Below are 24,553 nucleotides of genomic sequence, written 5' to 3'. Positions count from 1 at the left end.
CTCTTGTCGGTATCAACGAGACCATACTTACAAAGACACGGAGAAAGATTCACCATGATGCAGGAGAAGCTACGAGACATTCTGCTCCAAAATGGAATCAACCCACCTATTGTACTAGCTGTTGCCTGTGGCTCAGTCACAGTCGTTGTGTTATGGAAGTGGGTGATACGTAGAGAGATTCAGAGAAAAATGAAAGAAGCCCGACAATGGAGAAATGACAGCCTGGAACAAATGAAGAAAGTAGCTTGGAAGCTTAAACAGAAGGTGGGTTGTTCTTGAGGAGGGAAGGGTAGTGTTTGTGTGTTATGGAGGGCTCTTCCGAATGTAAACTTTGCTGCTTTTGTAAAGACCTTTGAATTGTTCTCAAGTCTGAATGATGAAACTTAGGTCAGCTTTACTCATTTATGGACTTTCTTGTTTTACAAAGTGTGGGTTAGCATCTATGATAGGTTGTATCATTTCTAAAAATTTTGTCATGTCGTACTTTCTGTTCTTTTATGGAAAGTGAAGATCAATGAAATCTTATGTACAGCTTGATTTTTTTTTAAAAAACAACAACTATCCACTACTTTCTACATGGGCAAACCCTGATGTATTTATTGTGCATTCCTCTTCATTTGCAGCATGGAAGCTATTTTTAATTTTAATTTTTGCATCTGCAATAATTACAAAGTGCAGTAATTATATGTGAATTTCTCTCTCTCTCTTTCTCACTCACTCACTCACACACACACACACATACACACACAAATGGAACACTGTCTACCACTCACTACTTTGCTTCAAAGAACACAGTCACCTACCACATTTTTCAGAGTATAAGACGCACCAGAATATAAGACGCACCAAGATTTTGAAGAGGCAAATTAAAAAAAAAAAGTTCTTGCACTCTGTAGACCTCCCAAAAATGGCATGTTTTTCATGAAAACGGGCCCAGTTTTTGCCCCCCCAAAAGGGCATGCATAGCCTTTAGGAGGCTTATAGAGTGCTCCTGGGGATTGAGGGGGGACAAAATTGAGCAAAAAACGGTCTGGTTTTTTGCTCATTTCTGCCCTTCCCAGCCTCCAGGAGCATTCTATAAGCCTCCTAAAGGCTATGCATGGCAGTTTTGGTGAAGGGGGCGGGGTTTCAGGAGGCCAAAAATGCTGTATTCAGTGTATAAAATGCACCCAGATTTTCAGCCTCTTTTTTGAGGGACAAAGGTGCATCTCATACTCTGAAAAATACGGTATATCTGATCAGATTTTTATGTGACCACTTAGACATCAGTCGGTGGAAAGTTCGGTATCTTCCCTAGAAAGAAACCTAGGGGGAGAGCCAGGATGATAAAGTGGGCTAGGTCCAGGGAAATCCAGGGCTAAGTCAGCAATGGAAGAACACCGTTAACTCTGGGTGACTCTGGGCCAGTCATTTTGTCTCAGTGACGTGCGGTGAGGTTTATGGCTGGTGAGGCTGGTGACGTCATCAGGAAGGCGGGGAATGGGACCACGTGTGCTGGAGGCTCAGGCTGCCTCAGCCTACAGCACACGTGATCCCATTCCCCGCCTTCCTGAGCGTGCTCCGCCGGCTCGCGCTCCGCAGTCCTCGAAAGCGACTGGGGAACAACGAGAACCTTCCTGCCTCTGCTGGACTTTGCGCGCTCCTCGCGACTGCATATTGCAGTTGCGAGGAGCGTGCGAAATCCAGCAGAGGCAGGAAGGTTCTCATCGTTCCCCAGTCGCTTTCGTGCCTTCGTCATCCGGAGCGCCGACAACATTTCTGCCTCCGCCCTCCACAGCTCTCGGGCACGCCCGGACGGAGGTAGCCAGAATGGCGCCGAGGCAGTCCGGCGGGCAAGCGACCGAGGATCAGGCTGCCTCGCTCGCTCTTTTGTCCGCCCGGACTGCCTCGGCGCCATTCTGGCTACCTCCGTCCGGGCACGCCCGGGAGCTGTGAAGGGCGGAGGCAGAAATGTTGTCGGCGCTCCGGATGACGAAGGCACGAAAGCGACTGGGGAACGATGAGAACCTTCCTGCCTCTGCTGGATTTCGCGTGCTGGGTTGCCTTCGTCATCCGGGAGCACCGACAACATTTCTGCCTCTGCCCTCCGCAGCTCCCGGGCGCGGCCAGATGGATGTAGCCACAGCGACCCCGAGGCAGTCCGGGCAGACAAAAGAGCGAGCGAGGCAGCCTGATCCTCGGTCGCTCGCCCGCTGGACTGCTTCGGCGCCATTCTGGCTACCTCCGTCCGGGCGCGCCCGGGAGCTGCGGAGGGCGGAGGCAGAAATGTTGTCGGCACTCCGGATGACGAGGCACGAAGGGGAACCCAGTCGCTTTCGTGCCTTCGTCATCCGGGAGCGTCGACAACATTTCTGCCTCCGCAGCTCCCGGGCGCGGCCGGACAGATGTATATAATATTATAATATATATATATATATATATATATATATATATATATATATATATATATATATATATATATATATATATATATATATATATATATATATATATATATATATATATATATATATATATATATGTGTTGTATTTGTGCTGATAAAATAAAGGGAGACTAGTATAGATCCATTTCGAGCTATTTAGCTCTCATCAGCTAGCCATACCCTTACTGGGATTCGAACCTGGGCTGTATTATACACTAGGCAAGAGTCTTAGCCACTATGCCACAGGCTTCTCCTCCTTTATCAGCTGAGCCAGGGAAATAAGTATGTGTTTGTGTTACAACCCCTGGTATGACCAAATATGGGAGGGAGCTCATTCCTCCCTCTTTCTGTCCTTTCGGCTCATCACAGAAAACCATCCAGGCAGAAACCCATATTGTTATTTTTAATGTTGCCTTTTTATATTTGTGTTGTATTTGTGCTGATAAAATAAAGGGAGACTAGTATAGATCCATTTCGAGCTATTTAGCTCTCATCAGCTAGCCATACCCTTACTGGGATTCGAACCTGGGCTGTATTATACACTAGGCAAGAGTCTTAGCCACTATGCCACAGGCTTCTCCTCCTTTATCAGCTGAGCCAGGGAAATAAGTATGTGTTTGTGTTACAACCCCTGGTATGACCAAATATGGGAGGGAGCTCATTCCTCCCTCTTTCTGTCCTTTCGGCTCATCACAGAAAACCATCCAGGCAGAAACCCATATTGTTATTTTTAATGTTGCCTTTTTATATTTGTGTTGTATTTGTGCTGATAAAATAAAGGGAGACTAGTATAGATCCATTTCGAGCTATTTAGCTCTCATCAGCTAGCCATACCCTTACTGGGATTCGAACCTGGGCTGTATTATACACTAGGCAAGAGTCTTAGCCACTATGCCACAGGCTTCTCCTCCTTTATCAGCTGAGCCAGGGAAATAAGTATGTGTTTGTGTTACAACCCCTGGTATGACCAAATATGGGAGGGAGCTCATTCCTCCCTCTTTCTGTCCTTTCGGCTCATCACAGAAAACCATCCAGGCAGAAACCCATATTGTTATTTTTAATGTTGCCTTTTTATATTTGTGTTGTATTTGTGCTGATAAAATAAAGGGAGACTAGTATAGATCCATTTCGAGCTATTTAGCTCTCATCAGCTAGCCATACCCTTACTGGGATTCGAACCTGGGCTGTATTATACACTAGGCAAGAGTCTTAGCCACTATGCCACAGGCTTCTCCTCCTTTATCAGCTGAGCCAGGGAAATAAGTATGTGTTTGTGTTACAACCCCTGGTATGACCAAATATGGGAGGGAGCTCATTCCTCCCTCTTTCTGTCCTTTCGGCTCATCACAGAAAACCATCCAGGCAGAAACCCATATTGTTATTTTTAATGTTGCCTTTTTATATTTGTGTTGTATTTGTGCTGATAAAATAAAGGGAGACTAGTATAGATCCATTTCGAGCTATTTAGCTCTCATCAGCTAGCCATACCCTTACTGGGATTCGAACCTGGGCTGTATTATACACTAGGCAAGAGTCTTAGCCACTATGCCACAGGCTTCTCCTCCTTTATCAGCTGAGCCAGGGAAATAAGTATGTGTTTGTGTTCGAATCCCAGTAAGGGTATGGCTAGCTGATGAGAGCTAAATAGCTCGAAATGGATCTATACTAGTCTCCCTTTATTTTATCAGCACAAATACAACACAAATATAAAAAGGCAACATTAAAAATAACAATATGGGTTTCTGCCTGGATGGTTTTCTGTGATGAGCCGAAAGGACAGAAAGAGGGAGGAATGAGCTCCCTCCCATATTTGGTCATACCAGGGGTTGTAACACAAACACATACTTATTTCCCTGGCTCAGCTGATAAAGGAGGAGAAGCCTGTGGCATAGTGGCTAAGACTCTTGCCTAGTGTATAATACAGCCCAGGTTCGAATCCCAGTAAGGGTATGGCTAGCTGATGAGAGCTAAATAGCTCGAAATGGATCTATACTAGTCTCCCTTTATTTTATCAGCACAAATACAACACAAATGTAAAAAGGCAACATTAAAAATAACAATATGGGTTTCTGCCTGGATGGTTTTCTGTGATGAGCCGAAAGGACAGAAAGAGGGAGGAATGAGCTCCCTCCCATATTTGGTCATACCAGGGGTTGTAACACAAACACATACTTATTTCCCTGGCTCAGCTGATAAAGGAGGAGAAGCCTGTGGCATAGTGGCTAAGACTCTTGCCTAGTGTATAATACAGCCCAGGTTCGAATCCCAGTAAGGGTATGGCTAGCTGATGAGAGCTAAATAGCTCGAAATGGATCTATACTAGTCTCCCTTTATTTTATCAGCACAAATACAACACAAATATAAAAAGGCAACATTAAAAATAACAATATGGGTTTCTGCCTGGATGGTTTTCTGTGATGAGCCGAAAGGACAGAAAGAGGGAGGAATGAGCTCCCTCCCATATTTGGTCATACCAGGGGTTGTAACACAAACACATATATATATATATATATATATATATATATATATATATATATATATATATATATATATATATATATATATATATATATATATATATATATATATATATATATATATATATATATATATATATATATATATATATATAAAATATAATATTATATACTATTATTTCATGAAGAGAGGTGAGGCTCTGCCTCCCCTGCCTCCCCTGACCGCACATCCCTGTTTTGTCTTAATGCAGCCCATTTCATGAAATTCTTGTTCTGAGGAAAATTTGAAATGGGATGCTACGTACCTTGAGCTCCTGGAAGAAAGATGGAATATGAATCTAAGAAACAGTTCAGTGTTTTCTAAGAAGCCAGTGAATGTTTTCTAGGCTTGATTCATTTTGCTCATCAATGAGCTCAAAGTAAATTGACTTGGTCAAACTTTGGTGATAAGGTTTGATATTTATATCTATATTCTTACAAAAGACTAACAATCCCTATATTGCCCCTGTGAAGGACTTCGGAACAGCCAGGATTAGAAAGCTATTGTGTTTGCTGGATTAAACGAACAAGAGCAATTGTGCTTGTAGTAAAAGCTTGTGAATGTGAGAATTTATAAATGGCTTTCTGTTGAACCATTGTTGCACCTAAAGCCAATGCTTTAACAGGCATACATCAACGTGATACAAAGCACAGATTATATTTCCTTGGACTTTGAAACCCAAATCCCAAAAGCAGAGTATCTAAATAGCTCACATTTTAAAATTACGCACTTGTTAAAAAACATGAAACTTTGCAATGCGACTGAAGAAAAAAGTGGATATTCAATATCAAGTAGTGGTATTCAATTTTTTTTACTACCAGTTCTGTGGGCACGGATTGGTGGGCTTAGTATGGCGTGGTGGGCATGGTGTGGCTTGGTGGGTGTGGCAGGGGAAGGATACTGCAAAATCCCCATTTCCTCCCGATCAGCTGGGACTCAGGAGGCAGAGAATAGATGGGGGTGGGGACAGTCAGAGGTGGTATTTCCTGGTTCTCCGAACTACTCAAACTTTCTGCTACTGGTTCTCCAGAACTGGTCAGAACCTGCTGAATACCACCTCTAATGTTGAGGTTGAAAAGTGGATTAAGGTGTAAAGTTTTTAATTGACATCCCAAGAATTCTCTTCTGAACTGCATTCAATTGTATTGTATATAATCTGTGGGTTCTAATTCTCTTTGAGTTTGTGTTCTTGATTTGCCATGAGGAATTCCAGCAGTATATCTTTTGTCCCGGCTTGTGACATAGATTTAGGGCTGTTCCCCTGCATTTCCTTTATGACATGGCTGTTTCTACTTGCAGAATCCTGGAATCCAATCTGAATTTATCCTTTCTCTGACACTAACAGAACTGGCAGAGAAACTCAGAGAGGAAAAGCTTTCTTCAGAGAGTGTCCTGTATACCTATATAAAAAAGGTAGGTGCTACATCTGGCTAGATGTAATCCATAGCACCTATCAGTGTTTTTAACTTATGCTTCCTCGCTCCCACAAACACATCCATCTGTCCTCTGGGTCAACACCTGGATTTTCCTGAATACAAAGTTTGACTCCAGCTGTCAGTGTTCCAAATACCATGCAAAAGTAAATCAGAGTCCAGAACAGAATCATCCTTAAAGTTCCAATTTAATAATACAGTCATGTTGGCATTATGCTATGAAATTTCAACTCTAATGTACATCCTGTGGGTTCACCCAGTTGAAAGTTCATATCTATCCCCACACCCCATAATTCATCACATGTTCCAATCATCATCTTCCACGCTGGCATCCACACCCCTCTGCTTCCGGTCAGATGTCGAGGTGCGGAGACAAAAGATGACCTTGAGCTTCTAGGAAAAATCACAACAATACATTCCATAATCCTACTCTTTTTTATTCCCCCCTCCCAACTACTACACTAATGAAACACATAGGAAATTATAAGAAAGTGTGGCAGGCCAAAGATTCTTAAAACAAACCTCTGCAGGCCTGACACCAGCTTAATTTGATTTAGTTAATAAATCATGTTTTCCCTTCTGGACCAGGCTCTTGAAGTAACCCAGGAGGTGAACTGTGTGACAGATTTTCTTCATGGATGTGAGGAACAGCTCCAGGACCTGAAGAAGCAAAAAGAGAAAGGCTTGCTGTATGGAATTCCTGTCAGCATTAAGGATCACATTGGATATAAGGTGCATCTTCCTTTATCTTTTGAAATACTTGCTGCTGAAAAAGTGTCAGAAGTATCAAGAAGGGGATGTTGCTTAAAATATTTCCTCATCTTTAGCTAAAATACAGGGCATTCTAGTTTCAATCCAATTGCTACAGAGCAGTGGTGGGTTTCAAAAGTTTTTAGAATCTATTGTGTAGGTGTCGCCTGTTTTGTGGGAGTGGCTTGGCGGTAACGTGACCAAGTGGGAGTGGCTTGGCAGTCATGTCACCGGGTGGGAGTAGGTTGGCAGTCATGTGACCAGGTGGGCGTGGCCAACTTGTAAAATGTGGTGAAATTCACTTAACAATGCTCTTGCTTAGCAACCAAAATGTTGGCTCAGAAACTCTGCCATTTGAAGCATGCAAGTCTTAAAGCTGTCAAGTTACAAGACCCTTGCACACCTAACCCTTTACAAAAAATACCCCAGGGGTGTTCAAACTTGACAGCTTTAAGATTTGTGGACTTCAACTCACAGAATTCCTTCTTCCCTCGCTTAGCTGCTATCGCCAGGTTGCTGCCAGGACAAACGAGGTTTTGGGAGGGACTTTCCCTTCCCCTCCAGAGAGCCCATGTTGGGAGAGAGAAAGTGGGCTGGTTTGAATGTGGGCGAGCAGGAGGATTAGTGGCCAGTAGGTGCCTCCTTCACTCATTTGGGCAGGCAGAGAAAGAAAGGAGGTTCACGATAGCCAAGGGCAAATCACTGAGAGCATCGCTGGCAGCCACTTCTTGCCATCACCACCACACCAGATTCAATAAAAGTGGCTCCAGCAGCAACGGGACATACTTGGGGAAGGGAGAGCCAGAACTGACTGCCTGGGATTGTGCTTCAGTTGCCGCTGTGAAAATGTCTGTTTTGCCAGCTGGGAGGCTGGCAAAGAAGCTTCCATTTCCCCATCACCGCCGAACAGTCCATGCCCACCCCCTATGAATTGACGCTGCAGGATGGAAGGAAAGAAGCTGGTATTGGGAAGAACCTTCCCTCCCCATCCAGAGAGCCCATGCTGGGAGAGAGGGAACGAGCTGGTTTCAATGCGGGGAAGCAGGCGGTTTGGGGGAGGGAAGGTCTCTCCCAAGATCTGCTTCCCTTACCTCTCTGTGCAGTTCCGAGATGGCAGGATATTCTCTTTTTTTATGGTACGGGACATAGCATTCCTGCCACCTACAGTCCTGCGCAATCTCCCTGCCACCCCACCGACCTGAGGACACTTCCACCTGCAGTTGGCATTCTCCTAGTGATCCTTCCTGGCTGAGCCCCCAGAGTGGTCACATGGTGGCAGCACGCAGGCTGCTGGCTGACCCAGGGCCTGCCTGGACGCCCAGAGAGGAAGGATTGGCAGGAGAAAGCCAACTGCTGCTGGCAATGGGGCACAAAGGAGCAGCTGCCCAGCAGCTGCCGCATCCCGTTCAAGGCACCCAGGGTGGCCTTGATGTCCCACCTCCAGTCCCGCGCAATCTCCCCACCAACCCACTGACCTTGGAATACTCTGTTGGATGGCCTCTCCTTCGCGTCCTGTGGCTGGCTGCAGCCTTGTCGGGGCAGGTGCTATGCCCCCAGAGGCGTCACATGGCAATGGCGCATGGGCTGCTGACTCTCCCAGGGCCTGCCTGGTTGCTTCTAGAGGGGGCAGACAGTTGGGCAGCTTTCCCCCCTTACCTCCCCGGCCGCCTGCAGCCTTGGACCCTGGGCTGGGCGGGCAAAGGAAGTGGGTGGGTGAGGCAAGCATGGTGTGGACCGGCGGGGGGAGCAAGCAGCAACCGTGTGTGTGTGGGGAGTGAGCAGGGGGGCAGGCCAGGGGAAGGACCATTTCAGTACGGGGCCTCCGGAAGATCAGGTACAGGAAGGCATGCTAAATTTCACCAACGGTACGCTTGTACTGGTGCATACTGGCTGAAACCTACCCCTGCTACAAAGGTTAAAGAAATGTTGCAGGTTAAGATTGAGTTTCCTGCTTCATTTCTATGCAACTATTCCAAGACAGCAGCCATGTTATTCTTTTACAAGAAAACAACAAAACGTTTTCCACACTTTAAAAACAAACATATTATGATAAAAGCTTTAATATCAATTAAATGAAGTTAAACTATTTCATTAAATTTATTTCCATTGCAGATAGAAATAGCAATAGCACTTAGACTTATATACCGCTTCACAGTGCTCTAAGGCCCTCTCTAAACAGTTTTACAGAGTCAATATATTGCCCCCAAACTGGATGGAAGGATGGAAGGCTGAGTCAACCTTGAGCCTGGCAGCTGGTGATCAGCAGAAGTAGCCTGCAATACTCCACTCTAACCACTGCGCCACCACAGTGTGAGAATGAAGTCTCACACACTTAATGTTTGATTGCCCATGGCAGTGCAGAGACATATGTTTTCTAGGATTTAAATCCCACAATTCTTCCACCCTTCCTACCTCACCAGCCTGAACCCTTACACAAAGATGGAGCACTGGATGTGTGTTCCAATAAAAGTTAGCGTGCTGTTTGTGCTCTTATGTATATATAGGATACTTCTTAAAATATCCACATGCACATAGTATATACCAACAATATAGGTATCTAAGCAAGGAATAGCAGCTAGCCATGGATCTCGACAGATGTCTCTGAGTTCTGAAAAGCATACAGGTTCTAAAGCACAGTAAGCTATTTTTATGAGAAATGTATGACTAGTGACAAGTCATTTGTCATTTCATAAAAGCATAGCTCACTTCACAGCATAGCATAGCACTCTGCATACAGTGGAGGTGTCATATGGTATTGGAATCTAATTATTAGATGAAAACTGACACCTTAGCAAAGGACTTTAGAACAGAACTTTCCATGTATGGTGCTTTTGTATAGTTCTTTCTCTTCAGCTTAACTCTCTTTGCATTAGGAGGAAATAGCTGCTTGTGGTTTTGGTTGGTATTTTATCAATAAAGCCTGTTCTCATAACTTGAAGTTCTGTATAACATATCAGTACATTTGTTATATATAATATACATACTCTGCATACTCTGACATAACATTATATCAAGCAAGTTGTGTTTTCTCTCCCAAAGGGACACATCTCTACCTGTGGCTTGGTGCAATATCTTGACAAAGTAGAGGCTGATGACAGCGTGATAGTAAAAGTTTTGAAGAAACAAGGAGCAATTCCATTTGTGAAAACTAATATTCCTCAGAGCATGATAAAGTATTTTTCCCCTCTATTTTAGAAATTTCTTGATTGATAACAACCTGGGAATCTAGGGTGGTGGGTTAATGGAAGAAAAATTAAAGAAACATGAAAGATTCTTTGGCAGAAGCTTTGAAACAAGGTAGAAAAATATTTCTGTTTGAATAAATAACATAAGGAATTTATAACTGCACCAGAAACAAGGAGGCTGCAACTTGAAATTTTGCTATCTCAATATTCTATCACTTTAAATTCAGCCTGGATCAGGCCTGGATATTGCCTATAATGGCTAAAATAATTTTCCATGGTCCGAAGTATTAATTTAAGTATTGGGAACAATATGGCAACATGACATTTATTATGCCATTGTTGAAAAAGCCTTTGGAGCACTTGAATGGCCATGACTACAGAGGTTGTTAATCTCTGCTATTTCCTCTCTTTCACCAAGGCAGTTGGAATTGTTTGCTATTCTATATTAGCCTTCTCTTCCACAACTGGGATTGTCGATTCCATAATCCCCAGTCACTGTTTTTCCTGAGAATTCTGGTCCTTGCGATTTCAAAACATCTGAATGGCACTAGATTCCAATCTTTGTGTCATATTTTGGTATCTGTCCTCACTCACTGGCTTTGCAGTGCTATGTTCAAGTTATTATTTGACTGATTATTATATAATTTCCGGTGGTGAAATTCAAATGTTTTTACTATCGGTTCTGTGGGCTTGGTGGGCATGGCAGAGGAAGGATACTGCAAGACCTCCATTCCCACCCCATTCCAGGGGAAGGATACTACAAAATCCCCATTCCCACCCCACTGTGGGGCCAGTCAGAGATGGCATTTGCCGGTTCTCCGAAATACTCAAAATTTCCGCTACTGGTTCTCCAGAACCCGTCAGAACCTGCTGGATTCACCCCTGATAATTTCCCCCCTCACCCACCAACCTCTCTTTCTTTGGCCTAATGCTGACATAACAATTTAACTGCTAATCTACTTTCTATTTTGCTTAGCTACGATTGCAGTAACTTAATCTTTGGTCAAACGAGGAATCCCTTGAACCACAAGAAAAGTCCTGGTGGGTCCTCTGGAGGAGAAGGGGCACTGATTGCAGGAGGTGGATCCCTCTTGGGCTTTGGGACAGATGTTGCTGGAAGCATTCGCCTGCCCTCCAGCTTCTGTGGGCTTTGTGGACTCAAACCAACAGGCTCTCGGTTAAGGTCAGTTCTACATTCTTCTTTGGGCTAATAAACATCCCAATGTCTGAATGCTAACACTGATTGGGTCATATGTCTAAAAGCATTCTTAGGAAATGTTTCATTTCTGCAGAAATTGAACAGATGCCGGTTGCATTCACAAAATGTTTTTTTGTTTATAAATATTCTGATGAATACAGATCCTCTAGCAGGGGTGCCTTTATTATAATTCTCATTATAAACATATTTGACATTTGTTATTATTTTAGCTTTAATTGTTATCTGAAGTTCAGCTCCTTTCTTGAGACTTTTTATTTGAATGCATGAGTAGGTTATGTCTCTGCTGATAGCAAACACCTTATTATTTTGTCTTGTTTATGTATTTTCAAGCACTCTGGGTCTTGCTAGTCCAGTGGCAGGCATGAAATCAGGTGAGTAATAAGAGTGGATTCTGTTTGTCTTTTGCTGCTTTTAAGCCAGCCTTGATGTCTACCAATTGCCTAGACAAGTCCATGCAGTTTATTGGCCTTATTTTCAGAATTTGCTTGCCTTCTTCTGAGAGAGCAAACACCCCAAAGTCATTCAACTGATCTCTGTATCTAAATCAGCATTAGAACTTTCCTTGTTTCTTGCCTGATGCCTTTAAACCCTCACACAATTTGTTCTCAAGTAATAAGTAGCTATCCAAAAATTGATTTATTTAAATATGTACACATGACCTTTCTAGTTCAAAAATCTACCAAGATAGTGCAGGGGCAAATATCTACATAACAATACGACATTCTTACAAAATGTTATACTATTACAACCTCTGCATTGTGTGAGCAAAATATTAATTAAATTATTAATTAAAGTAAATAAATTAAATTAGTGAATTACTTAATTCAAAGGCATGTAAAAGAAATGAGTTTTCAAAGACCTTTGAGAAGCCTTATTGGAGTTAACCTGCTAGGTCTATAAAGTGAGCAAACTATAAATTGTTGGACAAATTTATTGGGGAAACAGGTGAGCCTACAAATAACCTTTTCCTAAGCTTTTCAGACATCAATGGTCAAAATCAACACTCTGAATTATGTCCAGACAGACATAGAGCAACTGGTGCAAAATGGACAAAAAATAAAGTTTTGCAACAACAACCGCTTAGTGGCTGCAATCTGCATTATTGGGAATTCCTGTGTCTTCTTTAAAATAGCTTCATCTACAACATATCAACTTGTCTGGTCTCCAGTCAAATCCTGGTTGCATCTCTCAGTGATAAAATGGATCGAATGACTGGTTTTCTGCTATTAAAGAAAGATGTAGTAGCATTGCTTCTAATTAATTTATGAGGGCCAATAAACTAAAACTGAAATTTGACCTTGTTTCTAGGTCTGGTGTCTGGGGGTTTTGTTCTAAAGAGGTCAGAAAGAACAGCAGGCATGGAATTTGGAGACACTCTTAGCATAATAGTTGCACTGGAGACTCAAGTGACTTCTATGGTCAGGAGAACTTTTAATTGTTAGTCATTTACTGCACATCATTTTCTAAATAAGAACAAATTAGCTATGTTACTCATGCATTTGTAACCTTACCGTTTGATTTCTTTAATATGCTTTATGAGAGACTAACTTGCACTTGATCTGGAGACTGAAGCTGGTGAGAATGCACTGGGAAGATTGTTGATTTTTTTTTCTTTTGAAGCAACTTGATTGGCTTTCAATTAATTATCAAGCCAGGTTCAAAACTCTGTTTATAATATACAAGACTCCGAACAACTAGCACCGGGATATTTGAGAGATCACCTTTATTGTTTTTGATCTGGGTGGTCAGTTATATTTTATGATGTGTTATTTTAATGTATTACTTTTATTATTTATTTTTAAAATTGTAAACTGCCGTGGGATATATAGGAAATATAGTAAATAAATAATCTGAAATCCAATATATATATTTCTATTAGTTGCACTTCTGACTCCATAGGTTAACCTTGGATATATGTCTGGTCAAATTATTTATCCATTCTACCTGAAGTAGGAAAAGGGAAGGACACAGGCCAAGCACTTCAGTGTAGGAAGGCGTTTATTATGCATAGGCTCAAACGTCACAAAAGAGGACAATGTGTTTGAACCCCGAAGGGTTGACAAAAGCAGGGTTATATACCCCAAATTACGTGTACATTAACTGGGTGTTACATTTGACATATATGGTCCTAAGAGGAACTGGAAAATGCTTCATACAGCTATTTGGTTACAGTTAATGACAGAAAAGAGAGTTACACGCATCTCAAGAATTGGGCAGACCTTATCACATTCTAACTATTGCATTTGGGGAGGAAAGCAGAAGTGAACAACAGGATACATCCGTCTGGGTCTGCTCTGCTATAGATAAAAATACCATATGTCATCTCAGCAAACCTCTTCCCGGCAGGAGGAGGAACTATAGCCTTGACCAAGGTTTGGGGCCTTTAATATCAAAGTTATGAAGCTAGCCTGAACCAAAGTTTTAGCCTAGCTCATACCTAGCCTATTATTGATGGATGCCTAGTCACCAGCAAGAACCTTTTACCTGACTTGTTTCATGCAGTCCATTTCATTGGAGATCCTGTTTCCTTTATAGTGACAGCAACGATTGGTCCAATGGCAAGAGATGTAGATAGTCTGGCTCTGTGCATGAAAGCTCTCTTATGTGATGAGTTATTCCACCTGGATCCTTCAGTGCCACCCTTGCCATTCAGAGAAGAGGTAATACAATTGTGAAGAATGAATGAATGCAACCAAGAAAGAACATCAGAAAAATTGAACACCATGGATAAAGCCATTTCAGCACATCATAAATTAGAACCCCCTTTTGCAAATAGTTTCCTGTTAAGAGCATACTGTATATGTCACGGCCTCGGAACCAGGTCCTGTGAGGCAGAACAGAGCCCCTCAGCCTGAGGGTCCTGCACCCAGCAGAATAGGTGCCTTGTGAGTAAGCAGCAAGATGCAGACTCTGCAGACAAGCTCAGTGTCTCATTATTAGCAGTTACTGAACAGGCAAAACCTCACCTGTGCCTGCTAAGTGGGAAGTGGATTTAAATTACACAGGGACTGCTTCCCATTGTTGGAAGCAACTTTTGCATTTGCCCTTGTGCATTGTGAAAACATTTTTCTTGACTCCTGCTTTGTTTCGGCCTTCATATGTTCCTGACCAAATCTCTTGTCTTGTCCCTTGATAATTTTTAAATCACTGTGTGATATTGGATTATGGATAGTCTACTTGGATTATACTTGCTCCTTAGCCTTACATAAGCTCTTTTCACATGCTTCCATAACTCCAACTTCTGCTGTAGTTTGCAAGACTCCCTATCAAAGTATTTGCTCCTAAATGTTCTGCTCTTTCATGGTGGGCATATATTTCCACCCAGCGCCTCCCCAAGTGCTTGCATCACTCCTGCACTTTGCTGGCCAATTGCATGAACATTTTCTCCTTTGCTCAAACCAAGACATGAATGTGTCATTATATACAAGTCTAAATTTGTCAGCATCTTGACTGTTTCATTCAAAAGTAATGAAATCCTCTCTGTTTTGGTTAACGGGAGCTTTTAACTATTCCACTGAGGTAAATTATTTCAGCAACTGCCATGATGTAAGTATTTTGATACCAATCGTATTTAACTTTTTCAGATATTCAAAAAAGATCATTTAATGATCACAGATCAATCTATATAAATCATAAGTTTTAAATTTAAATAATGATGAGCCAACTGTTTTTATTATTTTTTTAAAGCTAAGTATAAAAACCAAAGCAAAGTAAAAACTAGCAAAGTTAAAAGCTAAATTTAAAAAACAAAACTAAGTTGTAGGAATATATATACAAATTAATTTTTAATCTTATGAAAGATTATGAATCTTCCACAAAAAGACATCTGTGTAAATGAAAACAGTGTTAGGAACTTCTGTTAAAGCATAACTTTAAAATGTAAAGTAAATGTAGTAAAATAATTCTTAAATAAAGATAAATATCTATCCAGGTCATGGTTGTCCCAAAGGTGCTTTTTCAAGAGGCAACTGGACTTTCTGTTTTTTTCTTATTTCACTTCTCATCCAAGATCAAGCCTAGGGATGGTGAAATTCAATTGCTATTTCACATCTTTTCCTACTCTCCTTCTCTCCAGATTTACACCAGTTCAAATCTCCTTCGGATTGGATACTACAAAGATGATGGATACTTTCAGCCCTCCCCAAGCATGAAAAGGGCTGTTCAGGAAACAAAAAATCTTCTTCAGGCTGCAGGACACACGGTACATGCATTTATTATTATTTTTCACTTGTGTTCTAGTTTAAAACATTTCTGATGTTTGTGCATCATATACTGTATATCTCAGAAAAAAATATCTCATATATCTCTGACCCACATTACTCACAATTATCTAAAAAATGAGAAGCCTGAAGGCCTGTGCTCCCAGTACATTGCTTTAGAACCAGTATATTTGTGCTTAAAATAGACCACTGAAATCAATCAACTTGTGTTAATTGAATTTAATTGTCATAACAGTGTATCTATAACAGTCTGGTAATATATTTATCTTTCCTGGCTATGCATTTTTGCAAGTCTACAAAAATATAAACTAGACAATATTTATAAGCATGTGTATTTGCTCATGTTTGTGTGCTCTATTTGTAGTGCACAAAGTTTTAAAGAAATGTCATCAAATCACCTTTAAACATAGCTTAATATAGTCTACATAGTATCTGTACTATGTAGTCTGCACTACCTAGCAGAAAAATTAATATATGTTATCATGTGTGTTAAGTCATAAACCTACAGTTCTGCTACATTGTGTATATTAGGGCCTTAATGAGTATGCACAGCTTCCCACATAGAAATGTGTTGTGGCCCTAATGTAAACCAAATTGGAAGTTTGTCTTATATGGTAAACAACAATGCACATCTAATTCTCACTACATACTTTATTAATTTCTAGTCTTCATTTTTTTTTACTTCCAAATCTATATTTAAATCTTGGATATATGCTAAATTAGCATAACATGAATAGGCCCATAGCCTATTTAGTAAACCATGACTAAAAAGCCACATTGACTAGAAAACAATAGATCACAATCAGTCTGGAAGGTATCATGATGCTAACAGATAGTCTACACTACACATTTTAATGCAAGCAAGTTTAATAAGGAGAAAACATAAAAATGATCTGTTTCTGTTGATCAAATCTGTTGATCAACTCTTCCTAAAGAAGAATTCATTTTTAGGTAGTTCTTAAAACTTCTAGAGGATAGTTAAATTATCTGCATATGGGATTGATATCATTTTGTCCACTGTAAAACAACTAACCAACAATTATAATTTATATTTTTTATGCAGCTCATCCCCTTTGTCCCCCCTCGAGTTAACTATGTAGTGGACGAGCTTTTCACTAAAGGCATCTTTTCTGATGGAGCTGCAAATTTACTGGCTAAATTGTAAGTAGATATCTTGGAATATGAGCATGCCTTGAACTCTGGCTAGTCTGGGCAACGCTAAGCTAAAACATTGTAAAATTCAATGTAATAAGAAATTCTAGGGTTTTTTGAGAACCCTTAGTCTGAATGTGAAAAAAAAATCTACGTGAAAAGTAATAGTTTAATAAAATGTCATGTTTTTAGGATCAAAAATAATTCTGAAATGAACATATTTAACCGAAAATGTATTTATTATATATTTAATCTGCCACAACCTTGCAAAAAGTTCCAATGTTGTAATAAGACAATAGAATTACAAAAATTGTGGTCAAAAGATGTAACAAACCCATGTTTCCCCAAAAATAAGAGGGCCCTTTTTTCTTTTGACACCCGAAATAAGCGCTTGGCCATATTTTTGGGGAGGTCTTGTTATTTTTGAGGTGCAGGAGGCGGCATGGTCACCTCATGGCTGTTGCTGTGTTGCAATATTTTTGGAGAGGACTTATTTTCATGGGAGGACTTATTAGTGCATGCGCTCAAAATCCCGATTGGGTTTATTATCCAGGGAGGTCTTATTTTCAGGGGAACATGGTATGAAATTAAAGCTTTTAAGATCTTATAGTTTCCTAATCATACATTAGATCAGTGTTCCCCAACCTTATCAACTTTAAAATGGGTGGACTTCAACTCCTAGAATTTCCCAGACAACATGCTGGCCCAGGAATTCTAGGAGTTGAAGTTCACAAATCTTAAAGTTGCTAAGATTGGGAAACACTGACGTAGAGTATCTCTCATTCAGCATTGACTTACATATGCCTTTTAAGGTGTCTGTACAGATCTTTCCACAATCTTGCTACTACTGTATATCTTGGCACTTTTTTCAATATTGTTTGCACTTTGAGGATAAAATTTGTGCTTTACCACCAAGCTTATTTTACCTATCTTAGGTGAACGAAGAAATGCAAACTAAGAAATTGGAACCATATGTATTTTTACTATCTACTCTAAAGCTTTATTGTAGAGACCTACCACATGATAAAAAGATATAAAACAACATAAAAAGATCTTTCACATTGTTCTAAAATCCTAAATTTAAGAGCAAACTTTCCCATAATAAATAACAAGAGATTTTATGACACTCTGAGTGATATTAAGATTCCAGTGTGATAACATAAACCAAACAAAATCATCCTCAAAAGAGATGAACTTCTGTCAGTAAGTGGAGATATGCAGGTAGGGTACAAGTTGACATCTAAGGAACAAATGGTCTAAACTTTTATTCTATTTTCATTTGGATGCATGTAATTGAAGAAAATAATTCTTGGGAACCTAAGTTCATAGATTGAATAGTGTAAAATCAGAGAAAATGACTGATTTTGTATACTTGCTGTGAGTTACTGGCTCACAATTACTATATCTTTATTTCTATGAATTTAGTCAAAAGAACCACCATCTAAGTAATATTGGTTATTAGAGAGCACTGCTGTTTACTATGAAAAAGGACTTGGTTTCCTTTTCCTTTCATCTCCCAGCAAAGGGGACATTGTTGATCCAGGTTTGAAATCCCAGATTAACTGCTACAGTATTCCCACCATACTGAAAAGGATTTTGGCACTCATTTTAAAACCAGTGGTGAGTATTTGGCTTACTTCTTACCCTGTAGTGACAAAAAGGTGAAACATGCTTAGCTTAACTTGTTAAATTAGAGATTTGCTGATATGGAAGTGTATCAAAACGTGTTAATCCAAGTCAGAGTGTCTTTGTGCCCTAGCTAATTTCATTCATCCTTAAGAAATAACTTACATGATTACATACAATAAAAATAAATAAACTTGTATTTCTCCCTTAGTATCCCCGGATTGCCAGAGATCTCAATGCATTATGTGGAGTTGGGTAAGGAATAAGAGTTTAAAATTATTTTCAGCATCTAGTGCAGGCAGTACCATTCTCCACCCTGGTGTCTTCTAGATCTGTTGGGCCACAAATGGTAGAATTCCAAATAAAAATAAGAGTTGTATGGAGTAAGCAAGATGACTTTGACAGAGATATGCAGGCTCCATTGCCAGGATAAAGCATTTTTAAAGCCCATAATGTCCAGATCAAGTTTTGAAGTAGCTCAAATAGATTTCTCTCTAATTCCCTGAACTTTAAGAAAGAGGAAGAAATTTAGCAAAGTCAGGCAGGTGTCTATGTGAGTCACTTCTGAACCTTATCTGGATGTTCTGGCCTTAAAATGCTTCATCCATATTGCCTTGGTATGCATATCTCCAATAAGATCACCTTCCTTACTCTCTGTAGAATGACCCCTTTGTTTCTATCCTGCTGACTGCATTTCTAGACATTGTGGTCCAATGCATAAGGCGGCATCAGGTTGAGCAAAGAGAATCTAGAATATACATCCTCCCCATTTTGAAGCAGAAATGCAGGCGATGTAATTCCATGGTCCCAAGTGCTCTGCCAGTCACAGTTTAATACGCTGTTTTTAAATAAAAAGAATTGATAACCACGGTTTGACTTCAAGGCAGCAATAGCAAGCTCCATGAATTAGGCATATTTATGCTTGAAAATAAGAGGCTTTTCAGAATGCATAGGAGCATGTCTCAGGCTCACAGGGAAACCGGAAAAATGATATTGGTGCTTTAAAGAGGTAAAGCACTTATTTTCCCATACATTCTGAAACACCTCTCCTGAATTACTGTGGAAGCACTCCTAGCCTTGACTTCTGATACTTTCCCTTCCGGTAACATTCTCAAACAGAATCAATCATTTAAAACCAGGTCAAATTTCAATATGACAAGTTTAACAGTTGAGTGCATTTACATTCCATAAGATTATTACACTTTCAAATAAACCTCCTTCCTATATTATGAGAAAAGAATCTCTTATGGAAGTTAAACAAAATATATCAAGAAGGAATGGTACCTTGCATTTCAATAATTCAAACAACTTTCGCAAAGTAGTTAACAGCGATGAAATCATGCATTAGTATAACCAGAAAGGACAGCATAAAACTTGGATAATTATTAACTATCTGTTAATTTACAGTGCAAACAATAAGCCTGGTTATACTTTTAGATTTTGCAATACTGTTTAACAGGGGTGGCATACACTTACCTTCCCTACCGGTTTGCAAATGTGAGTGCACGCGCCTCCTCGGCACATGTGCACAGCCTTCCACGCATGCGCTTTTGGCAAAAAAAGGGGCTAGATGGGAAGTCATAGAGCTGGGCGTGGGTAGATGGGTCCACTAGCGATTTCCGCTACTGGTTTGGGCGAACCTGGCCGAACCAGTAAAATACCACCTCTGCTGTGTAAACTTCATACAAATTGGCCAAACTAGAAAAGTAAGCACAGGGATCGTAGCATTGGTAGTGTCAGTGATTTAGATTATCCAAGGACTGTCTCAATTCACCAAAATGTCCCTAGGTTGCAGTTGGATACAGAATCACCATTTCAACTAGCCAATAAATTTCCTCTCATGCAGATATATTTTAATCATCATTTGAACTGGGATTCTCCATGGAGCAGTTGTTAATTAATTATCTCAATGTTTGTAGGTCAGCCAAAAACCTTTGGAAGCAACATGCAGCAGTGGCGGTAAGTCTGAGACCTTGGTATCATGCTCATGAGCCATAATACTTTACATAATGATTAAGCTGTCATCTAAAGTTCTAGTTAGTGATCACTAGTAATGTTTGATGCTAGAAGTATAAACGTCTCGCAGTATAGTAGCTTTTGTAAACAGAAACTGAAATGCATTGCCTAAATAAGTAACTCCAATATTTATTTATTTATCAATTTTATAAGGCCACCCATCTATCCAATAAAACTGGGTGATGAAACATACAAGATGAAACATTAGCAATAAAGCAACAACAAAACACAGGTTAAGTCCCCCGCCCTGCTCATTAAAACTACAAAACATTTGTGAGATACATACATCCCAAGCTTCTCAAACAAACAGCCTGGCCCCACTGCCTGGGGGAATTAATATACTTGGGGGCAAGCTTTATTATTTTCAGAAAAAAGAGTCTAGCAAGTTGGCTGTGTCTAAAGAAAGCTTGCAGAATCCAATCTGGGTTGGTTACAGGGACCAGAGCAGAGGTGGGTTTCTACGGGTTTGAAGTGGTTTGGCTGAATAGGTAGTAACTCGGCTGGACACATAACCGTACTGGTTCTATCCTTGGCGCTGCCATCTTTGCTTTCTGTTCTGCACATGTGCAGAACAATCTTCATTGAAAAATTGTAATTTCCCCCCCTTTTTAACGGTGTGCTTATGCCAGTCTCAGAGAGGTCCCAGGGATGGGCCATTTTTTTTTGCAAAAATGGAGGCCTTTTTGCCTTCCGCCAGTCTCCAAATGTACTCTGCAGGCTTCAGCAGGGCTGGGGGAAGGGAAAAATGCCCCAGTTTTTGCAAAAAACAGGGGCAATTTTCCCTTCCCCCAGCACTGCTGAAGCCTGCAGAGTGTTCCTGGGGGCTGGGGAGGACAAGAACTTTTTTTTCTTACTGGGTAGTTTGCAGGCACTCCCTTAGCTCTGGCAAGGCTGGAGCTCCCCCCCCCCCATATCAAAACTTTTTGCCGCCATTTCGGTGGGCATGACTTGGTGAGGGGGGTCATGTGACTAAGTGTGCATGAGTGACATCAAGTTGGCCATGGCCACTCAGTCACATGCAACCCATCTAGCCACGCCCACCAAACCGGTAGTAAAAAATTTTGAAACCCATCCCTGGACCAGAGGTTTAGTCTTCTGAGCTTTTGGACTCATGCTGGAGCCCATCCTCTGGGAATTTCTCTATAACAGCTTTGGACTATTGTGCTTTGGCTATTGTGCTGGAGAGAAGTTCCCTGAGGATGGCCTCCATCACGAGTCCAAAAGCTCGGAAAACTAAACGTCTGGTCCTGGTGACCGATCCAGATTACATCCCACAACATTATCCTATGACATTTATATTTACTTTCATTCGTGAAAGAAAGCTTGCTTCAAAATTGTCTACTACATAGGCAATTAAGGGGAGTTTGGGGGAGATTGAAGGAAATGTTTTGCTTAGTCCATCTTGCCAAAATGTTTTCTACAGGCTTACCGTGAAGAATTCATTGCTGAATGGAGGAAGCTGAAATTGGATGTCATCCTCTGTCCAGTCCTAGGACCAGCTTTTAATGAAGGCTATCCTGGAAAACTGTTTGGTATAATATCCATTTACTTTTGTTGGCTTTTATTCATGGTTTCAGAAAACAACACTGAAAAGCTTGCCTCTTACATATTAAAAACGCTACCGTGTTTCCCCGAAAATACAACCTATCCTGAAACTAAAGCCTTGCCACATTTTTCACATGGGCAAAAATATAAGCCCACCCCCCAAAATAAACCCCCTGGACAACCCCCCCCCTCCAGCCAGGCAGAGCACTGCTCACTGACATAGAGGTATCCTGAAGGGACCAAGCCGCAGAAGCCGGGGGGGGGAGAAAGGCGCTCACATTGCTTGCCTCCTTCGGGATACCGCTAGGTTGGGGAGTGGCGTTCTGCCTGGCCGGAGGGGGGAGTTGCCGGGCAGCTGCTCCTTGCAAACTGGCTTTTGAAGAGTCCGGGCCAGCTCTCCCTGCAGCCACAGCCGCCGCGCTCCTAGCATAATGTCTTCTCCGGTTCCAAACTCCCAAACTCGGCTGCTGAGTCTTCCAGCAGTGGCCGCTCTAGGAGTGCGCTCTATGGTTGTGGGCTGGCTGCTGGAAGACTCTGTAAGAGAATCTTCCGGACAGAGAGTCTTCCAGCAGCCAGCCCACAACCATAGAGCACACTACTAGAGCGGCCGCTGCTGGAAGACTTGGCAGCCGAGTTTGGGAGTTTGGAACCGGAGAAGACGTTATGCTTGGAGCGCGGTGGTGATGGCGGCTGCTGCAGGGAGAGCTGGGCCCGGACATGTTGAGGCTAGGAGGCATGCCTGCTGGCCTCCATCATGAGTCCAAAAGCTCGGAAAACTAAACGTCTGGTCCTGGTGACCGATCCAGAACATGGGCCATTCCTGGAGTCTGGGCAAGGCTCTGATGAGGGCTCTATGTCAGAGGCAGAGAGGGGGCCAGAGTCATATGCCAACTATCAGCTGCTTTCAGAATCAGGCATCCGTGAGGCAGATGAACAGTTTGAGCCTATTCACAGTGTGCACATGTGTAGAGCTGCCAGATGAAGGGAACAACTAAAGAACAGGGGTCGACTTGGGAGTAAGGCCAGACTCTGGTTCCTCCCAGACGAAATAAAAGAGTAGCGAAAAGGGAGTGGAGTTTGCAGGAGACAATTAATTCGCTAATTGGTTCGTGACTCTCCAAGACTCCTTGCCAAGTTCTGCAGATATCGGGCTGTCAGCTCCCCAAGCCAGATAAGGTCTGTGGCCGTAAATCCTCCTTTGAAAGACTTTGCCAGCTGTGAATGAGCAGAATTCACTGTATATTAATAAAAGAGGTTTTTGCCGGGACAAGGAGTTTGTTTCATGCTCTTGGGAAGCCTCGGTCAGAACAAAGGGGACCCCACTAGATCTTGCCCATGGTACAAGAACCTTTCCTGGATGATCTGTAGAACTTTGATTGATTAACTTTTGTTCTGTTCTTTATAGCTGCTACTTCGTATACCAATTTATACAATGTCCTGAACTTCCCTGCTGGGGTTGTGCCAGTCACTACTGTCACCCAGGCTGATGAAGAGGAGCTGAAACAATATGAAGGTCATTATGCTGACCCCTGGGATAAACGGCTGAAAGAGGTCTGTATGGTAGCGGAAAGAAACAAGCTGTCTTTCTGAAAATTCATCATGTAGTTGCCTCTTCCTGTTCTGACTGTCCCTCTATCTTCAGGCTGTCACGGATGCGGTTGGTCTCCCTGTAGCTGTCCAGTGTGTGGCTTTGTCTTGGCAGGAGGAGCTGTGCCTTCGGTTCATGAAGGAAGTGGAGACCCTCACCTGCAAAAACAGACTGAAAGCGTAATCTGTTGCTCATGGTTTCTCTTCGGATTGGATAGCCTAATGCAGAAAAATGGAAAACAATAAACAATTCAACATGGCACAATCAGAACTGTAACATGTTATAAATTCTTTGTAAAGTATGGTAAAGTATACTTTACTTTAGCACATGGCAGAAATTGGTTGACCTTATTTAGACTTTGAAGCTAAGTGGAGCAAAGCCTGGTTAATATTTGGATGAGACATTATAAGTGAGTTATTTTCTGGCAGAGGGCAATGACAAACCATCTCCATAATATCATAAGAAAATTACACGTATGCATTCACAAAGTCATCAGGAATTGAGCTTGACTTTATTATTATTTTTAAATATAACTCATCTGAAGAATTCAAAAGGAGCACATATCAAAGGAAGCCTATTTATCAGTAGGGCTTAGTTCTCCCAAGCAGCAAGTTAGATGACAAGTCTGTATGTCTCCAAATGATACTATTTTCAATCATTGTTTGGGTGCCCATTTGTTTGGCTTTTGAAATCACCAGGAAAAAAAAACTATCATGTTTGAGAAAAGGCTAGACTAGAATGTTACTATCTTTGACCACGTTTCTATGACAGAGATTTGTTTTGATTGTGATAGGGAGAACTATTGGTACACAAGCACAATCTTTTGTTTGAAATTGTGGATCCAAATGCAAAAGTTCTCTATATTGTGTGTTCTCTATA

General features: G+C 41.4%; 1 protein-coding gene across 1 annotated transcript; it reads left to right on the top strand.

Annotated features, from left to right (window-relative positions):
* Window positions 1–54: 54 nt before the first annotated feature.
* LOC309388738 (vitamin D3 hydroxylase-associated protein-like) lies at window positions 55–23,926 on the top strand (the record flags this gene model as incomplete). The annotated part of the gene is made up of 15 exons (XM_081946331.1): window positions 55–264; window positions 6,240–6,353; window positions 6,962–7,105; window positions 10,163–10,296; window positions 11,285–11,491; window positions 11,858–11,898; window positions 14,063–14,187; window positions 15,603–15,728; window positions 16,811–16,908; window positions 18,420–18,519; window positions 18,737–18,780; window positions 20,445–20,484; window positions 21,965–22,073; window positions 23,492–23,637; window positions 23,729–23,926. 15 exons carry the CDS (start codon window positions 55–57, stop codon window positions 23,855–23,857), a joined length of 1,767 nt encoding a protein of 588 aa, XP_081802457.1. The 3' UTR covers window positions 23,858–23,926.
* Between the last annotated feature and the right edge of the window lie 627 nt (window positions 23,927–24,553).

The sequence above is a fragment of the Natrix helvetica genome, assembly GCF_964273705.1.
Source record: "Natrix helvetica genome assembly, chromosome: 3".
In the NCBI taxonomy this organism is placed as follows: domain Eukaryota; kingdom Metazoa; phylum Chordata; class Lepidosauria; order Squamata; family Natricidae; genus Natrix; species Natrix helvetica.
The sequence above is the reverse complement of the archived record's forward strand: the minus strand, read 5'-3'. Positions and strand labels throughout refer to the sequence as shown.